At 46.4% G+C, this 18,787-nt stretch overlaps 8 protein-coding genes across 9 annotated transcripts; 4 read left to right on the forward strand and 4 right to left on the reverse strand.

Annotated features, from left to right (window-relative positions):
- Nucleotides 1-1,288: 1,288 nt before the first annotated feature.
- FOXG_10079 (uncharacterized protein) lies at nucleotides 1,289-3,578 on the forward strand. The gene is made up of 3 exons (XM_018389318.1): nucleotides 1,289-2,419; nucleotides 2,544-2,857; nucleotides 2,973-3,578. The coding sequence occupies exons 1-3, from the start codon at nucleotides 1,435-1,437 to the stop codon at nucleotides 3,528-3,530; spliced, it is 1,857 nt and encodes a 618-aa protein (XP_018247558.1). The 5' UTR covers nucleotides 1,289-1,434; the 3' UTR covers nucleotides 3,531-3,578.
- On the reverse strand, nucleotides 3,055-6,614 carry FOXG_10080 (uncharacterized protein). 2 transcript variants are annotated; one of them, XM_018389319.1, is made up of 7 exons: nucleotides 6,365-6,614; nucleotides 6,252-6,267; nucleotides 5,583-6,151; nucleotides 5,306-5,518; nucleotides 5,201-5,245; nucleotides 5,043-5,144; nucleotides 3,571-4,991 (listed from the first exon to the last, which is right to left on the reverse strand). In XM_018389319.1, exons 1-7 carry the CDS (start codon nucleotides 6,473-6,475, stop codon nucleotides 3,774-3,776), a joined length of 2,274 nt encoding a protein of 757 aa, XP_018247559.1. In that variant the 5' UTR covers nucleotides 6,476-6,614; the 3' UTR covers nucleotides 3,571-3,773. The 2 variants fall into 2 exon arrangements, with proteins under 2 accessions (XP_018247560.1, XP_018247559.1); XM_018389320.1 differs by having other exon boundaries at nucleotides 3,055-4,991; nucleotides 6,252-6,586.
- A 534-nt stretch (nucleotides 6,615-7,148) lies between these two features.
- Nucleotides 7,149-7,418, reverse strand: FOXG_10081 (uncharacterized protein; the record flags this gene model as incomplete). Its single annotated transcript, XM_018389321.1, has 2 exons — nucleotides 7,149-7,234; nucleotides 7,289-7,418. The coding sequence occupies 2 exons, from the start codon at nucleotides 7,416-7,418 to the stop codon at nucleotides 7,149-7,151; spliced, it is 216 nt and encodes a 71-aa protein (XP_018247561.1).
- Nucleotides 7,419-7,946: 528 nt separating this feature from the next.
- Nucleotides 7,947-9,272, reverse strand: FOXG_10082 (uncharacterized protein; the record flags this gene model as incomplete). Its single annotated transcript, XM_018389322.1, has 1 exon — nucleotides 7,947-9,272. The coding sequence occupies one exon, from the start codon at nucleotides 9,270-9,272 to the stop codon at nucleotides 7,947-7,949; it is 1,326 nt and encodes a 441-aa protein (XP_018247562.1).
- A 311-nt stretch (nucleotides 9,273-9,583) lies between these two features.
- Nucleotides 9,584-9,858, forward strand: FOXG_20217 (uncharacterized protein; the record flags this gene model as incomplete). The annotated part of the gene is made up of 2 exons (XM_018400478.1): nucleotides 9,584-9,734; nucleotides 9,830-9,858. 2 exons carry the CDS (start codon nucleotides 9,584-9,586, stop codon nucleotides 9,856-9,858), a joined length of 180 nt encoding a protein of 59 aa, XP_018247563.1.
- Nucleotides 9,859-9,933: 75 nt separating this feature from the next.
- On the reverse strand, nucleotides 9,934-11,838 carry FOXG_10083 (uncharacterized protein; the record flags this gene model as incomplete). The annotated part of the gene is made up of 2 exons (XM_018389323.1): nucleotides 9,934-11,105; nucleotides 11,166-11,838. The coding sequence occupies 2 exons, from the start codon at nucleotides 11,836-11,838 to the stop codon at nucleotides 9,934-9,936; spliced, it is 1,845 nt and encodes a 614-aa protein (XP_018247564.1).
- Nucleotides 11,839-12,323: 485 nt separating this feature from the next.
- On the forward strand, nucleotides 12,324-13,509 carry FOXG_10084 (uncharacterized protein; the record flags this gene model as incomplete). The annotated part of the gene is made up of 6 exons (XM_018389324.1): nucleotides 12,324-12,345; nucleotides 12,406-12,644; nucleotides 12,708-12,766; nucleotides 12,816-13,072; nucleotides 13,155-13,251; nucleotides 13,302-13,509. 6 exons carry the CDS (start codon nucleotides 12,324-12,326, stop codon nucleotides 13,507-13,509), a joined length of 882 nt encoding a protein of 293 aa, XP_018247565.1.
- Nucleotides 13,510-15,358: 1,849 nt separating this feature from the next.
- Nucleotides 15,359-17,655, forward strand: FOXG_10085 (uncharacterized protein). Its single transcript, XM_018389325.1, has 4 exons — nucleotides 15,359-16,077; nucleotides 16,140-16,404; nucleotides 16,460-17,230; nucleotides 17,280-17,655. Exons 1-4 carry the CDS (start codon nucleotides 15,686-15,688, stop codon nucleotides 17,511-17,513), a joined length of 1,662 nt encoding a protein of 553 aa, XP_018247566.1. The 5' UTR covers nucleotides 15,359-15,685; the 3' UTR covers nucleotides 17,514-17,655.
- Nucleotides 17,656-18,787: the final 1,132 nt, after the last annotated feature.

Below are 18,787 nucleotides of genomic sequence, written 5' to 3' on the forward strand. Positions count from 1 at the left end.
CTTTATTAATTACTTTAAATTATCTTTAAGGGCTTATTTAAAATTAACCTAGTTTATAAAGATATTCTAGGTATCCTAGTCTTATATATTTTCTTTATTCTCGAGGAAGTCTTATATAATTAATTCCTACTAATTCTTTATATCTCCTTAGATTAGTAATAAGGTATATAATACCTTCTTAGTAGGGGTATTTAATTAGTTTAGGAATAAGTAAAAGTATACTTTTATTTAGGTAAGAAATAAAATTATATTAGCTACTTTTCCTATAAATAATTCTAGCTTAGGTAGCTTTAATGCTTCTCTAATATCTCTTCCTATATTAGGGGCCTATATATTTATAGCAGGTTACTTATTAATATAGGCATAAAGAGTATTAATAGTTCTTTACATCTAGTAAATCTTAGCTATAAGTTTAGCCATACTAGGTAGTACTTTAGTATAAGAAGGTGCCAGTCTAGTATTTATATTACTAGATATCTTAATAGTATAATATTACTTAGTTGTTTTAATATAATATATTCTAAATAAGAGCTATTAATATATAATAAATAAGGTTTTAAACAGGGAAACTAATTTATACTAAGTTTATATTTATAGATAGCATAAGGCATTAATACTAAGCAGGTTAGTTATTATATCTCTTAATAATTAAGTAATATATATTAGGCTTATTAATATAAAGAAGTCTTATTAATAGCTAGTAAGCTAAGTTCTATCTAGTGCTAAATAAATATATATATACTAAAAGGGGCTATATAGCTTAGTATGAATTAAATATAATCTAGGAGCTAGATCTTAGGGGATTACTAGTAATCTATAGTAATCTAGTCTTAGAGTATTATAATCTAAGTAATCTAAATAGAAGAGGATTATTACAGGGAGATGTAATCCTGGTGTAATTAGTAGAAATTATAGGGGCCACGTAATATAGGCGCAGGGGTTATAATAAACCCTATCTCTTTCTTTTATTTTTTTTATCTCCTTTTCTTATTCTTCTCTAAAGCTCTATCTTAGTTAAAAAAAAACACTAGAGTAAAAATAGCTTAGATAGTTAATACCAACCCTATCCTAACCCTAACCTAGCAGCTCGAGCTAAGTCCATTTAATTCAAGTCCAAAAATTAAGCAATTACGGGCTAATCGCCTCTTAATAGTACCTAGGTTATGTGCTAAAACTCAAGTTCTCTAATGCCGCAATGTATGACATCATCCCCACAATCTTGACCCCGCTCGTGGAGAAACAGCTCTAGTTCGTGGGGATCTTTTTTTTTAGAACTATTAGATAGATCCGGAATATCCGATAACCCAAGCACACATGCATGGGTAGGAAAGTATTGTGTATATAATCACATTGAAACTAAGGCTTGATCTTCTGGTCTCACGTAGAGTCACTCCTCACCAAAACTTCATTATCATATCCCTTCTACAGTTCTCAATGGCCTCACCGACTACCCACCCACCAAGCGCCGGACCCAAGATCCAGGACCTGTTTCCTGAAGCCATTATCTCCAAAATCACTCCTGCACCTGAACACCCCTTCTATAACTATGACGGGTTCGAGCCAAGCCATCGAGTCTTGGACGTAGGTCATACCCGATTTCCTGGCTGCAGGCCATTTGGCGTGCGCACCACCTACGACCGAGATCAAGCCATCGTTGTCCGTGATGGCGCAAGTCTGTATGCCGATATCTTTCGCCCAGAAACATCCGATACGCAACCGGTCCCGTGTATACTCCCATGGAGTCCGTATGGCAAGACGGGCACTGGGCCACAGAACTACGACTCGATGGCTCCTTATCGCGCTGGTCTTGCACTCGACCGCACATCCGGCTATGAAAAGTTCGAAGCCCCGGATCCTGCTGAGTGGGCGGAACGCGACTATGCTGTTGTGAACGTCGACGCCCGCGGCTGTGGGCATAGCGACGGCGTTATTTCCATTTGGGGTAATCAAGAGGCTGAGGATATCTACGATGTCATCGACTGGCTTTCTCGTCAGCCGTGGTGCAACGGCTCGGTCGTCATGGCAGGCAACTCGTGGTTAGCTATTGCTCAGGTCAACTTTGCCTCGAGATTACAGCATCCAGCTCTCAAAGCTATTGCACCTTGGGAGAGCTTTACTGATATCTACCGTCACTTCATCGCCCGAGGCGGTCGGCCACACATTCCGGGCTTCCATAAAATGATAGTCGAGGGATTTGCTGGCCCTGAAGGTAGGGAGGATATCCCTGCCATGTTGGAGAAGTATCCTTTGTATAACGACTACTGGGAAGCAAAGAGAATACCTGTTGAGAAGATCGATAACATCCCCATGTATGTTGTGGCTTCTTATTCAAGCATGCTGCATCCGTATGGATCGTTTCAAACGTTCCGTCAAGCAAAAACGGAGCGTAAATGGCTCAGAGTTCATCCATACCAGGAATGTAAGTTACACTGACAGGTCGCTTGGTTGATCGCCATTCTTGGCAATCTCATCATATATTGCGTCCGAGTCTGAGCAGTATAAAACCCATCACGAAGTACTTGGCTAACTACATTGAACATCAGGGTACGACATCTACCGCCCATCTATCTCGGACGAGCTTCAGCGATATTTCGACGCTTACTGCAAGCCCGAATCTACTACTGGTCCTGAAGATTGGGAGACTTCGACACCACGAGTAAGGCTTTCCCTTATCGGCTTCGAGGCAGACGGAAGCCCCGCAAGAACTGTCATTGAGAGACCTGAGCAAAGCTATCCTCTTGAGAGACAAAACCTGCGAACTCTATACCTCAATGCTGAAACGGGAGAGCTCGCCCACGACAAGTCAATTCAAGAGACAGTCAAGTCTTATGAGGGGAGGAGTTTGCATGATCAGCTGGTAAGTCATCTTCGGTACGATTCCTCAAGTACTGCTCCGTCAACAGTTCTATCGCACTCTTTCTACGCCTGTTGCATCTTGTGAAAGCTACCCAGTTTGACTAACAGGATTTCAGACTTTTGCAACAACGTTCAATACTCCTACAGAGCTAGCCGGTTACCCCAAGGCTGTACTGTACATGTCTTGTCCAGATCACGATGACTTCGACGTCGTTGTGCAGATCCGGAAGATCGATAATAAAGGCAGGCAATTATCTCATCTCAATTATCCATGCCCAGTTCCGATTGACCAGGTTCCCGATGTAAACACAGTCAAGACCTTGGGTCCACAGGGTTTTCTTCGTGCTTCCCATCACGTATCACTAGATGGTGTCGGAGGACCTGTTCCTTCCAACGATCTCTCCAGATACACAGATCCATTGTACAGCCATCGTGTTCGAGAACCCATCACTCCAGACACTGTCACCCGTCTGGAGATTCCTATCTGGCCCATTGGTATGACCTTCGAAGCAGGAGAAGGAATTGTGTTGAATGTGTCGGGCCATGACATGTGCTTGCCTGAGACAGAGATGTGTCGATTAGCAGAACCAGAGGATGAGAACGTTGGAAGGCATTGTGTCTACACGGGTGGGAAATACGATAGTCACTTGATCATTCCTGTCATCAAGGGTTGAGGTAACCGAGTAGGTAGTCTCGGATTCAATTCAATTTTTTTGACACGACATTGGGCTAGTGACTTGGCGGTGGCGTTGTAAACATACGTATCCTTTGAGGCGTTGATAAAGATGGATTGGGGCGTCGAAGATAGAACAGAACCTCATCGACACCTGATATAGCTGTCTGTCTTCTCTTTGCGGAGTATAAATATGATGATCTTTTTTTAACCACGTTTGCATTTCGCCTGTCGGGGTATTTACTCAATCTTCCAAGGGCTCCAAGGTTTCCAGCTGTGACAAGATTGTCTCCATCTCAACAGCTACCCCCCACTGGATAGCAAGTCCATGCATCATGGTTTGTATCTTTTTCATTTCGAAAGGCAGATTGCGCGCGGGTCCTAAAGCGTAGTTTGTCTTTCTCCAATTGGACGAAAGAAAGCTCTGCGTCTTTTTCCAAGAAACATCCTGTTCGGGGCTTCCTGAAGCTTCCCTAATGTTTGGCCGATCAATCAGTGTAGACTCCCAGTGTACTACAGCAGGAACAGAGACTGATGTTATACTGCTTAGACGGAAAAGTGAATAAATGGTGGAAGCAGCGAAGATAGGGATCGGCATCCAGAAGGTGTTGGTGCGATTGAAGGGAAGCTGATTGACGGTATCCTGAATAGCAACAGCATGTAGAAAGGCGCATTTGGCATCAGTAGATCCTCTGATCCACTGCATCGAGTCTTTTAGATCTGAACCGCTGTTCTTTGTTTTGAAAATATGTTGATCGATTTGGAGATGTCGACAGATTTGATCAAAAAGTTTTATTGAGTTGCAGAGTAGATCAAGACAGACGAAGTGCCAGCGAATCACCAACTCTAGACGTTCAGTATCATCGAAGGGCCAGGTATCATTCAAAAGCTGGAAAACCCGGACCAGAGCCTGCTTCACTTCGGGTAACGTTGGAATTTTGACAATAGACTTCGAAGATTGCATCTCGCGGTTCTCTCGGACCAGAGCATGCAGGCATTCTAACACGACACGCACATCGAGTGGTGCGTTTAAGCTGCGCAAGTATGGGCTAACCTCGTTCTCAGGATGGATAGTGGCGAAGAGCTCATGGTAGATATCACTGAAAGAGGATGTGGGACCTTGGGACTGCTCTTGGTCCAACGCCAGGCGCCACTCTTGAGTATCTCGAGCTTCAAAGGCCTTCGAGCATGCTGAGAGTCTGAGGCTGTTTGTTGCGTGTAGAGTTGCGGCTCCTGGTTGACCTGAAAGGTAGCTAAGGTGGCCGTCGAGAATGTAGTGACCAATGAGCGCTCGATGATAGACTTCTTCTGCAGCCCATTCCTTCCAAGCACGCTCGTCGCTGACTTCTCCGGCAGAGAGGGCAGGTTGTTGCGATGATGAGGGTCTATATAGATTGTTCTGGTTTGCCCAGTTGAACCCCAGACTATGAAAGACCTGGCTAGTAAGTTTGAGATCTGTGTTCTGCAAGAGTCAGCAAGTCACCATATGACATGAGTGAATCTGATGGTGTACCTCAGACATCACGGCATAGCATTGGCCAAGAAGTGCGGTCAACACAAGCTGGACACCTCTATGCGAATCGTAGGGACCTTGGTGGCGTAGTAGCGCCGTCCACTGCAAAGCCCACGTCAGCAAACGGATGGTAGGCTGTCAAACTACTGGGTACATACAGCGGTGGCCACGGCGGTGTGTGCCAGTCTCCATAATACCTCTCCCTTGTGAAGTTATTTTGTCAATACTCTTGACCAATATGCGATGTAGCTGTATGAACTAACCTCGGAAACTGCATCGTCTGTGCCAATAAACAATGAACCCAGTGCGATTGCATTTAGTATTAGACTCGGCGAGCAATCACGAAAGACGAATGTTGGCCTATGGAGAATAGGAAAGTAGATGTTGAAGTGGGAGAAGTATGCCTGAAGACAGCTATCGAGAAATGCTGGGTTCAGTTCTGGTAGAGACTTTGCGGCCGAGGTGACGTTTTGTGACTATTGCACCTTTAGCCCCACCGATCTGGTATGTAGTCCACGACAGGACACCTGCAGTACATACAAGGCTTGTTATCATGTCACTGAGGCTTTGAATTGCATCTCGGGAGCCATTGACGGGCGATAGTTGCTCAGGATCCTGGGTCTGGCCGACATCTACTGACTGGACGTCATAGGAAATGTTGGGCTGTGGTGCCGTTTGTTGGCGTAGTTGAGCTGCTGGCATGCTGCCTGGTGGTAAGGTTAAGGAGCCCCAGTCGAATGTGACGATGCTGTGTAAGAGGGCTTCCGCATCGGGCCATTCCAGATGTACATTGAGCTCTGAGCTGGACAAGGCAGGATCGACAAACATAGAGTCCGTGTTTATACCTGGCACTGGCTCGTAGCTGATACTCTGGTTCTGTTCGGTGACGCTTCGGATGCTTGCATAGTCCGACATGCTAGGAGATAAGGGCCAGACATCTTGCGGTTCTTGCTGTTGCTGTTGGTCATTCTCTTGCCGTTGCCCTTGTTGTTGCTGTCGGTGTTGCTGTTGCTCGACTTGAGTATGGGTTCGTTGGTGCCTCGTCACCGAATCAGGCCTGCTGAACTGGCGTCCACAGATTCGGCAAGCAAATGGTTTTGCGCCAGTGTCTACATCGGAACCAGGACCAGTCAGTCAATACATTTTAGTAAGGCTGCCTCATGTACGACTGATGATAGACAAGGGGTGACAGACGGGGAGGGTACTTACGGGTTCGTTCGTGCCTCTACTCATCTTAATAACCCATTACATTACTTCCGGGATGGAGAGTCCAAACATGGATCAATGGCTCAAGATCCAGATAGATGGTAAGCGATACTCACCTGCAAATGTTCTGCTTTGGAATATGTCTTGTTACAGGTGGCACATTTGAGAGCCGATCGCTGATCGCGGGCTCGTACGTCATGTCTCGCCATACCAGCCTCCATGTTCATAGAACCGCGCAGTACGACCGCAGTTCGGTACTCGGTAGCTTACAGCTGATGCTGCGGTGATGGGGAGAGCAGGATGCGTGGAGAAGGGGAGGGGATCCGAAACGTCTCCTGGGGGCGAAGAATGTGGAGTTGCGTGGAGAGAGTCAATGGTTGGTGGGGAAGCGAGATTGAGCGGGTTGGGCTGGACCGCACTCCATATGAGTAATGTAACCAGTGACTAATCAGAAGACGGCATTCTCCGATCTGAGCCATGCACGCACTGAATCTGTAGAATAATAATTGTGCAAAATACAGTGATTAAACCATGCGAAAAATCTCTAACTAATCGGTTATTTGCCACATATCTACAAGTACATTCACGTCCAAGTATGAATACTCCTCATGCGATTGTCGCTTGTGTATATCGTCCCTTCCAGGAAGACAAACTCGCCGTGCTTGCACATAATGCAAATCAATGCAGGGCAGTAATCTTTTCCCTCAGTTACCTTCAATAACCTTCGGGACATTCTCTACAAGATGCTGCACTATGGCGTCCGGACCATACTTGACTTGCAATCCCTCGGGAATTCCATACAACTTGATGTCGGGCACTACAGAACGAGCAATCTGGTGTATCCTAGCGCTTTCTTCCGCAGTCCACATTGAAGCAGAAAACTTTTCCAAATTAGCGATCTCAACCACCAGCCAAAGTCGATAGTAAGCTACGCACCAGTATGTTGGGCTGTTGCTCCTTAACCGCGTCTTCCACCTCATCGATGGCTATGTCTGTCAGTTGGGGGAGCTCATGGGTTTACTCTGGACGAGGAGGCGTACAGGAGCAATTAGCAACGTGCTGAATATCATATCGATCTTTCAATGTCTCGGCGACGCGGCCTATGAGCTTCTTTGCCCTCTCGGGAGCTGTGTTGACAGTAACCAACCGCCAGGGACCTCGGGACGTCATGTTTGAACGGGCTTGCAATAGATGAAAATTTGTTAGAAAGAGATGACAACCAGTCGTGAAAGGCCTTGAGTAGCAACGGTGTTTTTATTATCGAGGGACGCAAAAAGAACGCAAGAACATGTTTCGGTTGAACTGATAATTGTTATGGACTTCTTTCCAACAGTAATTTGAGTAGTCCCACATTTACCGGGCAATCATGTCTCTCCTCTGTACGGGCTCTCCACAGAATCGTGGGGAAGATTGGATGTTTAGGCGAGCGGGACGATTCATCACCGCAAAATATCATCACTGGCTTGAGGATCTAGCGTATGTGGCGGAGAACACGTGGTAATTGTGACTTTGTGTTAGTTGAAGAACCCACACTCATTAGATCGAGTCATATTGGACGTCCCACAACAAGCACGATTACACCTGTTACCTTAATTCTATGCAAGAAGCTTGTATGTTCGTTGCTATGGTCTCCATTGAGTTTGCACGTTGGTCATTCACACGAGTCTGGGATAGCTCTAGGATACAGCAATACAATGCCTATTTCTCCTGGAAACCGTTCTGTCTTGCCACATCGCTTGTACTTTCCCTGTCTACCCACACGAAGCGTTGCTCCTCACCGGGAATCAACGGAATCAATGCTTTTCCGTAATCACCGCCATTTGGTGTTCGAAGAAGTGTGTGGATGTGGAATCTCGCCGGCTCGCTATTATTGAGAAAAACTCCAGAATGATGATCAAATTCGACAATGATAACAGGAGATTGAAGCCTATAATAAAAGGCATCGGTATCAGTAAACCCGCCAATCCAGCAGAAATACGTCTCGTCATAGTGTTTTCGTATATGGGAGAGTCGAGCCTGTCTGGGAATAGTGGGTAGATATAGCAAAAATTCTTCCAGAATAGCTTCAACCAGACGGGTTTGTTCCTCGTTCATAGATGATATCGTGATCCCTTCGTAGGGGACCACTCGATTATCTCTATATGCTCCACACAGATGCCGTTGGTCATCACGATTCCAACGCCCTATTGGCATAGACGGGTCCTGTAGAAGCTCATAAACTTGGGCTTTGCTCTGCTGCACTGCTGATAGCGACTGCATCAGTTTCAACCCAAGTCTATCCTCTCGCTGTAGAATAGTCGTGCCTGCGAACGGACCTGCGTCGATCTCATTGGGCTCGGCTCCAGTAAACCAGGGCGATATAATAAGTTGCGATTGATATAGGAAAATGTTGAGACAAAGGTGGTGACCATAGAAGCTAAAGCCCCATGGTTTAGTCTCGGAAGGGAACCCAAAGATGGCAAAGTTGTAGGAGAACTCGTTGCAAACTCGTTCAGCGTTAACCAAATCCCCGAGAAATCCGTTTAGTCGCATAGCTGATCTAGCTTTATCGAATCCCTCCGGTGAAAGGGTGAGCCGCAGGACCTCGAGGACCTTGTTTCTCAATTGAGGGCTGATTTCGTCTAATCTCAATCCCTTATCACTCAAGAGGAACTCAGGATTCGACCATGTTCGCCATTGCGGGTCATCGATGTGATAAAGTGTCTTTGCCTTTTGCGTCTCGTCCAAGGCATTGAGCACTTCTCTTCCTGCCGCGCTGATATCGGCCATGGGAACTTGATTATCCTCCAAGCCAAATAGGTCTTGTTTTACAACCCCATCACTTGTCACACCTTTGAAAGGCTCCTTGTAAAGATCTGTCCAGTGCTCGTATAATGCGTACAGCCATGGCGGGTTTTCGTGCTTCTTGAAATCGGCAGCGTATGTGTGCGCATCTTGTTGCTGCATCGCTACGAATCGCGGTGTCGACAAGTTAGGCAAATACTGGCGGAACAATCCTTGGCTGGCTGCGGTATTGGCCTCCATGACGATGTAGTATGGAAGAGGTGATCTTGCTTGCTGTGCAATAGCTAGGTTGGAGTAATTGTGAAAATGATAACAAGTATCACACGTCGTCTTAACTAGTGATGATCGGGCCTCGTTAACAATGATAAGACATCTGACGTTTAGATTCCAACGTTCTTCATGACAGACAAAAGCGTAGGAGTTTGTACCATCCCGCTTCCTTTGACTTGCAACTCCGCAATGGCCTGATTGTTCTTCCCCGCCACACACCACTTCTTGTGGCTGTGGAGAAAGACGAATTTGCTGTGGGGATAGAACACTTAGCCCTTGTCATGAATACGGGATGTATGATCGGCAACGAACAACAAAGTTACGCTGCAATTCTATGTACCACAACAAACCCAGTACGGACTGGTCCATGCCCCGATGGAACACGACCGTCACAGATCTACCTTCTGGGCATGGATTCACAAAACAGAGTGTGTAAGTAAGTATAGCAAGATACAAAGTAGGAGTACGGTCGATTAACACCATTTTACAACAAGGCAATTAGCTTATTGACATTCCAGTTCTCGTAGGCTTTGTTGGCTACGATACTGGTACTTGAGAAACATGTGGGACACAGGTATATGACCTCTCGTAGCAATTCCATCGCATTTACTATGCGCATATAGCCATCTTATTACGCGCCTAGGAAATTGCTAATTTGCCGACACAACTCCTTTGCTTCAATCTCCGTGCTGAAAGAGCCAAATATGTGTTGATCTGGTCGGATCAATAAAGCACGCCCTTGAGATAAACCAGACTCGCTCGACCAATCCAGTTTTTCAGATCCTGTCACCACATCAAAATCCTTACCAAGTCTGAGGGTATTGACCTCAAGGTTGCTGTAATTCTTGATAATGGAGGAAATGGCTTCGTTTAACGTGTTGTCGTTTGCCGGCAACAGAACCGTCCACGCATCAGGAGCACAAAGATCCAGGGTGCTGTACTGTCTTGCTTTGATCTCATCGGCGCTGAACTCTTTGACGTATTCAAGATTGACTGGCTTCAACTGCGGCACCGAGGCTGGTAGCGAGCCTTGTAACCACGCATGTGGTAACCTTGCTCCTCGACGAAAGGTAGGCTTGAAGTGCGACGCATGACCAGGAGTTTGAGTATCGCCGTAGACATAACCGATATGTAAGTTGAGGTTATCGAAATGCTCTCGCTGGTCCTCTACCCCGGCATCAACGTCCTTCATCTTCTCCGGATCGTTGATGGTTTTGAGCAGATTCTTTCGACCCTCGTTGATATCAGATATGCCTGCCGTACCTAGGGCTTTCAATAGACTAAAGATCTTTTGTCCATTCTTGACACTCTGCCGTGAGTTCACCTCAGCAACGTGTCTGCGCTCCTCGGTATAGGAGTCGAGAATACTAGCATTGGCAACCGCATGGTGGGCGTGAGCAATTTTGAAGGCAAGGTTATGGACATCTGCGAGGCCCGAGTTGAGCCCCAGACCGCCTGTGGGTGGAAACGAGTGAGCAGCATCTCCCGCAAGGAATACGTTTCCTTGACGGTATGACTTTGCAACTTTTCGGCTAAGAATCCAAGGGCGATAACTCAATACTTTAGAAGTCACATCTTTACCAATCGCTCCCTTGAGTACCTGTCGACAGAGATCCTCATTCCACGATTCAACCGGGTACTTATCGGAATCGAAATTCGTAATAAGGACGGCGTTTCCTGAAAGATCATATGCAATAATGAAACCAGATGCCATAGGGTCGAATAACCAGTGAAGCATACCCACACGGTCACCCACCACCTTCCGAAGGTTGGCACTGAAATGAATAGTCATCATAGTCTCATCTAAGAACAAAGGATGTTAGCCATGGCAGCAGAGCATCGAAAAAGTGAAATAGAACCTACATGAATCTTCGCCATCGCTCTCAATGCCCACGTAGTCGCGAACTTTGCTTTTCGCCCCATCGCAGGCTATCACGTATTTAGATCTGACTTTGTAGAGTTGTCCTGTCGCGCGTTCCTCGACCACAGTCGTGACCGAGTCTGTGGTTTGCGTCAAAGAGACAAACGACACCCCTTTTCGGATATCAACAAAATCCTCATCTGAGAGTTTCTCAGCAAGATACTCTTCGAAGTCTGGCTGAGGAATATTGTGGATCATTTCAGGCGTGAAGTCAAGAACTCCCATATCCATGCGCTCATATGGAAGCTGTCCCAGGGCCTGACCAGACAAAGTTGTGAGGAAATTGACCCAATATGCATCGTCTCTTTGAGTGCCTAGACGCCTAATGTGATCAATATCTAGACCAAACTGGCGGCATATCTCGAGTGACCTTGGGCATAGGGCATGAGCCTTGGGAGCTCCGAGCCTCTCTGGGTAACGTTCGATAACCAGAACCTTTACACCCAGCTGTGATAAGAGGTAGGCTTGTAGTAGGCCGCTCGGACCCCCTCCAACCACAAGAACAGGCACTTCGACTGCTTCATCGTGGTCGTTGGTGTCATGCCCATTGGTTTTGCCGGCCACAGGGGTAAAGACCTTGTTATCAGCATAACGGTTGAAGATTGCGATACCCATTATGGTAGGTTTTTTGCGTCAATGGTCTTTTTTACGTAGGATGATAATAAAGTGACGATATATCGACCATGAGAGAAAGAGTCGAGATAGCGATGCAGATATAAATTCCACGTCTTGGCATCCCGCTTGAGCGGGAAAAAGGAACCCGGGTCTGATTCTATGGAGTATGAAGGGGAAACAACCACAACTTTGCAGGGCTTTGGGCTTAATTTCGACTGTCTTACGCTTGAGTTCTGTGTCCAGAAAGTCATGCGGTGGGGAAGAACAAGACACATGCTGGTTTCGTGGAGAAGTTGTGGAGATCCCCACGGTCTCTCCACCCTACAACCCGACCACTGCTTCGGCTTTGCCCGATTGTTGCTGTATGGCGCCGATATAGGAGGCAAATAAACTTAACTATCTAGACGAGGCTCAAAAGATCTTCGATATTGGAAGAAGACACGCTGACGACGAGTAACTCATCTTTCTGCTTCACCTTGGTAACCATGTCGCTACCCTCCTTCACCCGTAAGCACAAGCCCAGCATATGGCTGGTAGTTCGTTGAAGATTTAACAATTGGAACGCAGGACTGGTCCGTTTTATTGCCAAGAATGAATCCTCCGGAATCCTGATTGGTGAGCCTGTATCGGGCAGTGCGGACGTAGGGTTAGCGTTAAGGAACAGCCAAGACGTCTGGGCTTACCTTTTCACTGGGTCTTCAATCCTAGCACCAGGAAACAAGACAGAGAAAAAAGTTCAGGTTGACCGGGTGTTTTCTCCGCTTGCACAGCATGAGGTAGGCACCATTAGGTGCATTGGTCTTAATGTAAGATATCTAATCATCTTTGGTATAAATTTATGGTAATTTACTAACTCGCATAACTTCCAGTACAAACAGCATGCCCGAGAGGTAAACCTATCTTTACCAACCGTCCCAACAGTCTTCCTGTTTGTCACTAATCCTCTCCCACTGCCGAATGCAGCTGATTCCTGGTAGAAAGCCAGCCACCAGCCTCAATGATCCCTTCCCATCGCCGGTTCCGCTGCCGAAAATATCGCAGTCGACCGACTCGGCCGATTACGAGGCAGAACTTGCGGTAGTCATTGGACGGACTTGCCGTAACGTGACAGAAACCGAAGCCAACGACTACGTTCTTGGATATACGGCCTGCAACGATGTGTCTTCTAGAGCCCCCCAATTTCGAGATAGTCAGTGGTCTTTCTCCAAAGGATTTGATGGAGCTTGTCCTCTAGGTGAGTCAAAAGTCACATTGCTTGAGTGGGAAAGGCTTTTCAACTTGTGAAGTAGTTTTGTGAATGATGCTAAAGATCATAGGCCCGACACTGGTATCTCACGAAGTCATATCTGATCCTAATACACTAAAGTTAAGAGGTATCCGAAACGGCCAGGTTGTCCAAGATTGTGGAATAGAGTGAGCAAAGCCCGACAGCATCAGGCAATTGTTATTAACATGTTCGTCAGTGACCTGATCTTCAACGTACCCCAGATTATCAGCTATTTATCTCAAGACACTACCTTGCCAGCAGGGACAGTTATTCTGACCGGAACACCTGCAGGCGTGGGATATGGACGGTCTCCACGACAGACCCTTAAGGCGGGAGACGAGTTCGCAGTGGAAATTCTACCTTTCATTGGCACACTTACAAACATTGTCGAAAACTCGGCATAGGATCAAAGGCATTCGTTACAGTAAGCGGTGAGTTTACCAAGGCCTGTGCTCTGTATTGTTGCTCAAGTTGAAAAAAGAAAAAGAGTCTCGTCGTCACAATATAGAGGAGCTTTGTTGAAAACATGAAATCTTCAATCAATGAATTTAGTTCAGATACGCTAGATATAACACTATCGTGATGATTGAAGAACATCCGCTATTACCTATTCTACGAAGATAACAAGAAGAGAAGATGGCGTGGATGTTATTGAACTTTTGGCCAGCGAAGTTGTTACGGTGTTTCCAACGGGCTACTGTATCGTATGACCCAATAGAATCTCGGTCGTAGCTGAGGTCAAGTAACCTCTGACATCCTGTACCAAGAACACTCGTCGATAGAAGCAGAGTCACTTGGACCAATTGATTCCTAACTGCCATCACGCACATATCCAGATGTTGTTCGCGTTGGACTGACACCAATTGTACACTACCGGTGCTCACATCCCAGCCACCTTCCACTTGTAAGACTTGATATCACCCGTAGGAATAACTCCAAATTATCTTCTTGTACTCGTACCCGAGTTTGACTCCGCGAAGGGCTTCATACTTTCCATAGCAAGGCATTATCGTCTACTTTTATACTATGATAAGACAGTTACTGCGCACGGGTTCACTCATCTAGCCCCGGAAAACCTCACTTCATTACGTTTTCTGGGTAAGATCTGCCAAGGCCGCTAACGGAAAGAAGCCTCATTCCCCAGTAGTATCAGAAAACATCTCTTTAACCGTCCTTCCTATGAACCCAGCCTTCTCTAATATTATTCATGTCTCAAAGCCGGGTGCCTTTCGCACCGTACTCTTCATCGCCGTGAATCAGTTAGGTGGATTAAAGAAATTTGTTTTGACTGACGCATGTAAGCATCAGGTTCCGATATCCTAGGGATGACACCACAGTGTCTTTGTAATGAACGATGCTAAGCTTGGGAAGCAACTTGAGGGATTTGCTGACCCACGGGAGGTAGCGTTACAGCAGGACTAAGTCTTACCAAACCTAATGCTGCCGTCGACGGCCAACAAAACATCCCAAAGGATGTCTACATGATGATTGGATGAGGCCCCACGACCTTAGCGGTGGGGATAAGGAGGCGGGGAGGGATTTGACGGCTGTGGGGATGCTCACCTATTGTGGAGAAGCGGCAAAACCCTTGAGATGGGTACTTCTTCGCTGTCGCAATCATCCTTGGGATATCGCAAGTCACATTCCATTTCCCCTTATTGGACACGAGAAAGCCACGTTATGCCGAGACCAATCTACCTAAACCGCTGATCATTCTGAAGCGCATTGATCACATGGGAAGTACGGGAAATTGGGACTGAGAAGCCTGCTTGAGGCGTGAGTAAAGAGAGAAGGCACCACCGACGCTCATTCAACGAATAATCACATTACTTTTCACTTCTTATCTTTATAAGTGCAACCGGCGTTTCGATGGGTAGAGCGGCTGGCTTTGTTGATCGGACCAAGATACACAATACGAGTATTAATAAGATATATGACAAGTCAAGTTACGAGAGGAAACGGCCGAGGAGATGAGATGTATATTGAATCTATCTCGAACCGCGCAAAAGAACCGCCTTTGTTTCATCTGGAAGGATGTAGTCCCTCTAAGTGTCCAATATTTCATGAGTCTATGAGTCTTGGTGAATGGACGAAGCTAATTCGTGATCAACTCGACAACTCATTATACATGGTCATCCAATCCGCCTCCTCGACTCTCTGTTTAAAGTTCATGCTCCCCACAGACGTGACCAGGATTAAGTTCTTGTTCCCCGCAACCCCCGCGACTTCTCCACATGAAGTACCACTTGCCTTCACCATCACGCTGTCCAGTCAGCATCTTCCGTCTAGCAGACCTCTTTCTAGGTGACAAGTAGGGAATCGATCTCGATACGGACCATCACGCCTCCAGCTCCCTGGGTTCATCTAATCAAAATTGGGTCAAGCGCATCAAGCTGATTAAACGGTGATCTTTGCGCCCGCTTACTGGCCTTGGAATCCTGCACCCCAGGATCTGGGGGCGGGGTCTGCCTCTGACCTGGGGTATAAGAGGAGAGGAATGGTCAAAGCTATCCCGTCTCCCTGGGATACCTACCTACCATCTCGGTTATTCAGTGCCGATTTGTTCTTACTACATACAATATGTCAAACCAACAGGATCCCGATGCTATGACCCATATCGAGACAACAACCAGCACTCGACCACCTGGGACAGAACTTCTCTACGATAACGACAATATTGGAGCATCGACAAACCATCTGCAATATGTCAAGGACAAGCAGGGAAACCACATTATTCTTGTGCCCCAGCCTTCTACCACAGACCCAAATGATCCGCTCAGATGGTCAAAAGCCAAGAAATGGATCGTTTTCCTTAATGGCGTCTTCTACGCCTTTATGGGAAGTGTTACGGGCCCAATCATGGCTGCGGGCATGATACCATTGACACAAAAATTTGGTGTTTCACTGCAGAAGCTGACTTATGCGAACGGTGCCACTTTGATATGTCAAGGTGTTGGGAATCTCTTCTGGATGTGAGCCAATCAATTCTCTAATCTGCCCGTGTCGCCCGGCTCTCATCACTAATTCATTCTAGGCCCTTCGCTATCAAATTCGGCAGACGACCAGTTTACTTGCTCTCTAATTTATTGATGGGCGTAGCATGTATCTGGCTTGGCATTGCATCGAACGCTACATACATACCTTTCGTCATCGGCCGCGCCTTTCTTGGCTTATTCGAAGCCCCCATCGAATCGATTGTCCCAACAACTATAACTGATACATTCTTTCTCCACGAGCGTGGGGCCATGGTTTCGATATATGGTCTTTCCGTTCTTAGTGGTAACGAGCTCGGGCCTTTGGTAAGAGTAGCATCGGCGTTCAGTTTGTACGGCTACTAACGTGGAATACGTCAAGTTCTCGGCCCTGATCATCCAGTACCTTAGTATGGCATGGGCATTCTACATTGTAGCCATGTTCATCGGCTTCGATTGTCTCACGATGTTTTTCTTCATGGCAGAGACCAAATACACGAACTCGCGTTTCTCGACAAGCTTGGAAATTGTTGAGCAGGTTCAACCAGATCCGAGAAAGATCTGCGCTGAAAATATCGAGGATATCCGCAGAGGCTCGTGTAATGACTCGGAAACCCAGCCTTCTGGTCCGCAGAGAGACAGCTATCTCAAAGAGCTTCTACCATTTCGGAAAGCCGACCCCGAGATTTCTCTACTCAAGGTTTTCCTCCGACCATTTGCCCTTGTGTGCTATCCCACCGTGTTGTGGGCATCCATGACATACGGTGTATCGCTTGGCTGGAATGTCATAATTGGTTCCACCGTGGCCCAACTTTTCGGAGAACAATACGGATTTGACTCTCAAGCCCAGGGACTGGTTTTTCTGTCACTGTTCGCGGGTTCAATTGTTGGCGCATGGCTCTGTGGTTCTGTTTCTGACTCTTGTGCTAACTACCTTACACGCAAAAACGGTGGTATTCGAGAGCCCGAGATGAGATTGCCTACAATGTGTATGGGCACATTATTGCTGTTGTTTGGAACCCTCATGGCAGGTCTGACATACCACTACCACTCGCATTGGGCGGGACCTGTTATAGGGTTGGGCGTATTGACTGCGGGAGCGCAGATTGGTGTTTCTCTTTCAATGAGCTATGCTCTGGACTGCCACAAGGAGGTTAGCAATCTCTGATGATGAATTATTGTCGGACTAACTCAGTCAACAGCTCTCTGTGGAGTTGATGGTGACAATCGCATCTCTGAAGTCCCTCATGGCCTGGATATGGACATGGGTGATCAATGACTGGATTGTAAGCAGTAGCATGCTTACCGTCTTTATGATAATCGCCGCTATCAATGTTGCGGTTCATTTGACGACGATTGGTTTATATTTAAGGGGTAAGAACATTCGCATTTGGCTATTCGAAAAGGGTTTTCTCCGGAGGTTCAAGCTGGAGTAGGATGCTCAAGGATGCTAGTCAATAGCTTTCAAGTCTCCAGACTAGCCAGCCTTCTTCCAATACGTAATGTTAACGTGTATGAAGCAATTTTGAGAAAGTAACCCTGTGTTATGTATCGTTCAATAATGTGATCACTATGCCGCATCTCTTACATATCATAGCTTCACCTCTTGGCTTAACTACCCAATGCAAAACTGAATTTGAGGGAACGTCGTCGGGATTATCTTGCAAGTGGTGGTGAGTCTCTGGGGGGTGGTGAGTCTCTGTGGGGGGTGATGACCCACTACTCTATAAAAACAACTTACTGGAACCTCAAATGAGCCAACACCTGGGTCTCTTCGAGTAACTGTTTATCTGACGTTGTCTAACTACATGTTGGCCTTGAGAAATGGCTGAGGGAGGCTGAGAACGCTTTAGGCCAATTGAGTGTAGGAATTTTGGCGACAGGGGACCATCACAGCACAAAAAGACCCCAGTGTAGCATCATGTTACTGCCCCTTAGTTGAGCGATCACTGGTAGCTCGCTAGCCATGGCCCCCAGACTAGCTGGTATAGGCGTACGTGCCGATGGGTTTGAACTTAGCGGATGAGTTGACAACTGTAAATAATCAGAGAACATGTCTCACAGTTACCAGACGAAAGTTTGGGATTCTCTACATCAACTATGCTAGCATCTATACGTCAACCCGTGTCCGAATCTGAAAAGAGGACTGATAGCATCGTAGGGAACATCAGACCGCGAATTTACAACCGCTTCCATCGATGAGGGCAAGCCGAATGGAAGTTTACCCTGTGGTTTCGCAACGCCCAACACGACATGTCATAGTTTACCATGACGGTCGCTGCTGATGCCACCAACTCAGGGATAACCGCCGGTCTATTGAGGTAAATGTCGACGATTGCGCACGTTTTCTCGAGAATTTTATCAAGTTGAGCTTTGTCTTGCTGTAAGAATTCCAGCGACCCAGCATGGAAAAACTTTTCGAATTGTCCAGGCCGGTCATCAAATGGTGCCTTCAGTCTGAGCAGAGCAAAATCTGCCTCATCGGGTTCGTGGACCACATGGAAGCCTCGAGCCTCTACAGCCTCATCCTGAGCAGACTTTGTCATTATTGCAGCTAATGCAAGCTAAAGTTCGAGTAAACCAAGCTCGGTATTTCTCCTTCTTAGTTACTTCCTCTTAAGGTAATTATTTTATTAAATACTTAAATCTATGCTAGATAGGCCAGTTTGAAGCCATAGTAAGAACCAAGGTTTATTTTAGGATATTACTT

Source organism: Fusarium oxysporum, chromosome 11 (genome assembly GCF_000149955.1).
Source record: "Fusarium oxysporum f. sp. lycopersici 4287 chromosome 11, whole genome shotgun sequence".
NCBI classification, from domain to species: Eukaryota; Fungi; Ascomycota; class Sordariomycetes; order Hypocreales; family Nectriaceae; genus Fusarium; species Fusarium oxysporum.